At 35.7% G+C, this 5,712-nt stretch overlaps 1 protein-coding gene across 1 annotated transcript in view; it reads right to left on the reverse strand.

The window, feature by feature from the left end:
- LOC109851354 (dihydrolipoyllysine-residue acetyltransferase component 3 of pyruvate dehydrogenase complex, mitochondrial-like) overlaps nt 375-5,712 on the reverse strand; it is a 5,611-nt gene continuing 273 nt past the window's right edge. The window contains exons 2-13 of the mRNA XM_020421437.1: nt 5,435-5,534; nt 3,953-4,068; nt 3,764-3,861; nt 3,637-3,677; nt 3,015-3,070; nt 2,853-2,927; nt 2,658-2,750; nt 1,720-1,908; nt 1,553-1,627; nt 1,358-1,450; nt 668-901; nt 375-482 (exon numbers count right to left, since the gene is read on the reverse strand). Of these exons, the coding sequence (XP_020277026.1) occupies nt 390-482; nt 668-901; nt 1,358-1,450; nt 1,553-1,627; nt 1,720-1,908; nt 2,658-2,750; nt 2,853-2,927; nt 3,015-3,070; nt 3,637-3,677; nt 3,764-3,861; nt 3,953-4,068; nt 5,435-5,534 (1,263 nt within the window). The 3' untranslated portion in view covers nt 375-389. The remainder of the gene's footprint in view (nt 483-667; nt 902-1,357; nt 1,451-1,552; nt 1,628-1,719; nt 1,909-2,657; nt 2,751-2,852; nt 2,928-3,014; nt 3,071-3,636; nt 3,678-3,763; nt 3,862-3,952; nt 4,069-5,434; nt 5,535-5,712) is intronic.

Genomic DNA, 5,712 nt, shown 5'->3' on the forward strand with positions numbered 1-5,712 from the left:
TACACGCGTAGAATATACTAGTAAAGTTAGAGAATATTGTTTAGTCCCACATTAAAAGATTTCATGGTTGCACTATTTTTCTATAAATATAACCCGACTTCTCCTCAGGGATAGGTCATATTTCATCATAAGAAAGTACACGCGTAGAATATACTAGTAAAGTTAGAGAATATTGTTTAGTCCCACATTAAAAGATTTCATGGTTGCACTATTTTTCTATAAATATAACCCGACTTCTCCTCAGGGATAGGTCATATTTCATCATAAGAAAGAGCATGCAACTTTAACTTGTGACTCTAAATGAGAAATCACAAACATATACATAAAGCGAAAGCAATTATCTATAATTGAAGGTTGTCACTCAAAAAAGAAATTCAAGTTTTTAAAACTTAGTATAAAAGACGTATACCTAGATAGTCTTCAATATCACTCTTCAAAATTTGTCCATCAGGACCAGTACCTTTTACGCTTGAAAGAGGCACCTGTGCATTAGATTGAGAGTGGGAGATGATATTAGAAAATTGCCAGACTTCTCTTTAGACAACTTATGATTCACTGAATGGTCAGAACCAATCACCTAATTTTTTCCCCATCTAGAAATGAGTTATTGAAAGAAAGAAAGTCTAATGTAAACATTAACAAGTATTGGAATAACTGAAAATCATACATTGTTATCTTCGGCTAATTTTCTTGCAGCAGGACTAGAGAAGATACGGCCCTCTGTATGTGCGTCAGTCCTTGAGACCTTTGGCTCAGAAGTTTTAACAGGCTCTGACTCCTGCCTCTTAGGTGAAGTAGAGACAGTTGATGGCTTAGATGCATCAGGTGAAGAAGATGCTGAAGCTTTGTATTCTTTAAATTTTCCAATATCTTCTTCTTCTTCTACAGTTATAGCAATCGGCTAGTTGTATATATGACAAGAAATATTGATTAGTTTATAAACCAGTGTGATCTCGACAAAAAGAAAAAGAAAAGGGAAAAAAATATTTTGGCTGAGCGAATTATCAAATAAGGTAGTACTAATTCAGTTAATACTCTGAAGAAAGCTATGATTTGAGTGCATAAACAATTAAGAATAGTTCAGCACTTGAAACGTTGATGGAACTTTTCTTCCGTTAATCAAAATCAACTTAAGCTTCATGCAATTGTTAGATGTGATATATCACTAACCACAACCACCAACAACCAGAACAGGGAACTTACTATTCAATTCTCATAGTAGGGGTAGAAATAAATACACGCTTGAAACTGTAAATGTTCTAAAACGAAGCATGGAGAATTATGGAGCTGGAGTAGTTTTAGCTTTAAAGAAAAGAAATTTGGAAGAAAGCATATTTGCATATGATAGAGCAGACACCTCTCCGACTTTAATATTTTGGGCCCCATCTCCTTGAATTATCTTAGCAATGTAACCATCCTCCATGCATTCCATCTCGACTGTTGCTTTATCCTAATCAAGATGTGATATAATTTCTTCATAAATACAAAGTAAGTAATGGTATGAGATGGACTAGGAATTAAAATAAAGGATAGGTTTATAGATGAATCCTACAGTTTCAATTTCACACAGTACTTCTCCAGGAGAAACTTTATCCCCTTCCTTCTTCAGCCACCTTGCGATGTTTCCCTGTAGCCAATAAAAATAAGATGTCAAGAACCATCAGTTACAACGAACACGTCAAAATATGTGGCCTAAGCTAGAAAATGAATGGTTCACACCTCAGTCATGGTTGGAGAAAGGGACGGCATTCCAATTTCTTGGTGTGGAGGTAGATCTGAAAAAACAACCTCTGCAGGGGAGGTAGGCTCAGTTGATGGCTTCGATTCAGCAGGCGCAGAAGATGCTGAAGTTTTATAATCTTTAAACTTTCCAATATCATCTTCTTCTTCCACAGTTATAGCAATCGGCTAGTTAATGAAAATAAAATAATGATTACTTTAGAAACACATGTTGTCACCAAAAAAGTGTTGGCTAAGTAAAACAAATTTGCAGATTTGTTTTAACACTAAATCAGTTACCAGACTCCAATTATGATTTGTATCTCAAATGATTGAACATGATAGTTCTGAACTAACTCGTTTATGGAAACCTTCATGGAGCTGTTTTATTTTAGTTATGAAGTCAGATGCCTAAAGTTAAGCTTCAGCGTGAACTTCTACGTTTAAAAGTTCATCATTCTCATTTCTACTCATCAAACTTATGAAGATCATCAGATGATCTGATGTTGCATTTTGTATTTTGTAGGATATGTTCTCATTTCTACTCTTCAAAATAACATCGATCATCAAGGAGATGTGAAGTTGCATTTGGTGTTTTGCAGGATTTTATGATCTCACCCTTTTTAGCCATATGTTTGTACACGCGACTCTGATAACAAATAAGAGAATAAAATAAATTTACTTATCTGTTATCCTGAAGTCGTGTTAGAGTACAGTAATCAAAATATGAACAAACTTTACTAGTGCTTTTCAACTACACTCTAAAGACATGATAAACAACCAATGACCAAAGAAGGGACAACTCTCCCTCTCATAGCATGACAAAGAAACAAATGCAGAATTGAAAACATAAATATTCTGAAAGTAGCAAAATGAAGTTAAACTTTCTTTTAAGAAATGATACCAGAAAGCATATTTGAGTATGATAGAGCAGATACCTCTCCAACTTTAATATTTTGAGCCCCATCTCCTTGAATTATCTTAGCAATATAGCCTTCTTCCATGCATTCCATCTCAACGGTTGCTTTATCCTAATCAATTGGGATACAGTCTCTTTATAAATAAAAAGGAAGGCAACAGTATGAGATGGAGTTGTAATTAAGATAGAGGAGGTGTTTATAGACGAATCATACAGTTTCAATTTCACATAGTACTTCCCCAGGAGAAACTTTCTCCCCTTCCTTCTTCAGCCATCTTGCTATGTTTCCCTATAACCAATACAAAAAAGATGTCAAGAACCATCAGTTACATGAAGACTTCTGTAGATGCAGTCTCAGCTAGAGAACTGTCCACACCTCTGTCATGGTTGGAGAAAGAGACGGCATCCCGATTTCTTGGTGTGGAGGTAGATCTGAAACCATATATTGCAGACTAGTTTCAAGTAAAAATTTGTTTCGTTTTTGCCAGCATTAATAAGAATAGCATAACATATCCCACAGAAATGAAATAATTGAGCCCAACAACTAATCTTCCTCAAAGGAAGAAATCCATTGTATCTGCTAAGGGAGCACGGTTCTCATTGACAGCTCCATGGTTTTAAATCTTTCATAGGGTTTCTTTAAAAAGGTTGAAATCAAAGAACAAACTGGGATGTTTCCAACAATGATATGTTCCATAACCAATTTTGTATTATACAACTTGACCATCCATCCCATGTTTCTCTTGGCCTTGCATGTGAACAACTGTAAATATATATAACATGCCTATTTTACTAACAAATATACAGTAGAGAAGGGACTTATAATACAATTGTATATTATGTATCTTAACTATTCATCAGATGATTTACATGTGTTCACTTTGACCAAGCATGTGGATAACCGTGAACACGTAGGCACTAATAAATATATTGTGAAGAAAAGATGACTTCAGACATCACAAGTAACAACAAGAGGTGACTCATCAACAGTAACATACCTGAATTACTTGAATAGCATCTCCTCTGGGTTGCCTGTATGCTGTTGAATAAAGAAAAACAATGAGCGAACCCGGTAGGTCCTAACTAATGGCAAAAAGAAGAAGTGTATGACAGGTCATTATGAACCATGAATGACAGCTGCTGGTTGCCATGGTAGTCATCGGAATGCTAATTTTAGACGACAATCTAGAGAATGCATTTCGAGATGTTCCTGGAGAAGACATCTGAATGAAACATTAACACCACTTACAGTCAGCTAAAACCACAAAACTTAAGAAACTCTAGGAATATAGAAATATCTAACAAAATCATCACCTTGAAGATGTCCAAAGATTGCGATCTGTGTTGGTTTTTTGCTGATTCATTTTTTATTGGAAGGCCTGCAACAGAATGGCTGGAATCTCCAGCTGTTTTGCCACGTAATCCACAAACTAAAATATGGGAAACAACCAATAAGAATAAAAAATGTTGCACATAATCATATTTAAAAGTATGAAATCAGAGCAATATTCATATACTCTCATTAGGAATCTTAGAAAAACACCGTACGTACACATGAATCTGTGCATCTGTGTGGATTTTTGTCTGTGTTTACGGTAGAAGCTAAAAAGTCACAGGAACCATTTCCTATTACTTTGTTATGAACCTAAAGGTCTGGCATACATTTTAGGGAAACATTGTACTGTTTTGGCTGTGATTACAAATGGTATTCTATGTTCATGTATGAATTTACACCATTTGGAGAATGGAGTTCACACTATGTAGCGTATAGTTTTATGGCCTACGAATTGAAAAACATGTGTATCGATGCAACGGGTGAGTTGTTTGCGTCATAATCTACTTCTTAAAATATGATGAGAGCCCCACCCCTCAAGCCCATTTATCCCTGCCACAATCTCCCTTAAGCACAAAAAGTATCTTCTATCCTATACTCGAATCTAGTGTTTAAGAAAAAGCAAAATCAGGTTCTTATAGGCACCATTTTAAAATGTAAAACGGAAACCATTATCTAAGATCCTCCGCCTAGCCCCAACGTGTCGGTTGAACCAGGCGAATTCACTAGCCAATTGTGAAAATATTCACATCTCAATCTTTTGACCATTCATGTCAAGGGAAAATCTGATGCCCAAGATAAAAGTGACTTGCAAAGAGTGCTCGTTCCCACAAAATGACCCCACGTCTTAGGGTCTGTTTGGTTGTAAGTTTTTACTATGTAAAAGAATGGAAAGTGTAAAAAAGTGGCTCTCAATGTCAGCTTTCCTCCTTTTTAATTGTTTGTTTGTAGTTGTGAAAATAGTGTAAAGTGATTTACTATGCTGATGTGGTATGGATTCACAAATCCCTTCAAAATGGTCTGATTTTGAAGGAAAGCTGACATATGTGTCAGAAGTGAGGGGGCTAGGCCAATGGAATCATTTGAGTAGGGACCACACAATAACCACTTTTTACACTTTCCAAACAAGCAATTAAAGTTACATTTTGCAAACCAAACAAGCAATTTATGATTCCAATGGAATCAAAAACAAACAAAGAAAAGTTGCTCACTGAAATTGATGAGGTGAACAACAATTTTTCAAGTTGTGTCATAAATACACAACTTTACCAACAACAACCAAACAGCCCCTTAGTACCCTAATGCTATGTGAGCCTTGGTGTGCGTGTGACCATGACCACAAAACTTTTTCAACAAGGAAAGCAACAAATCGACTCCAGGAAACAATGAGCCTAAATTATTGCATACACCGGCTGAGTGCGAGTGTGTGTAATGTCAAAGAGTAGACAGAAATTTTGAAATACCGTCTGCTCTTTTATTAGTTGTTAAGGCACCAGCATCCTTGGAAAAATAACGGATAAGACCAGCAGGCTCGTGCTGCAGGACATTGTGGCCGTTCCTGAGCTGCAAATATTCAAGCAAGAATATTATAAAAGCATCAAATTTTTGTAAGATCAAAATCCATATCAAGGAAGAAACATCAGATGTTTAGCATCTGTTCCATCCTAAACATTCCAAAAAATATATAATTAAGCAACAATAGCAGACAATAGCAATAATTTATATCAAAAGAGAAGAAGAA

This window comes from Asparagus officinalis, chromosome 8 (assembly GCF_001876935.1).
Source record: "Asparagus officinalis chromosome 8, Aspof.V1, whole genome shotgun sequence".
Classification (NCBI taxonomy): domain Eukaryota; kingdom Viridiplantae; phylum Streptophyta; class Magnoliopsida; order Asparagales; family Asparagaceae; genus Asparagus; species Asparagus officinalis.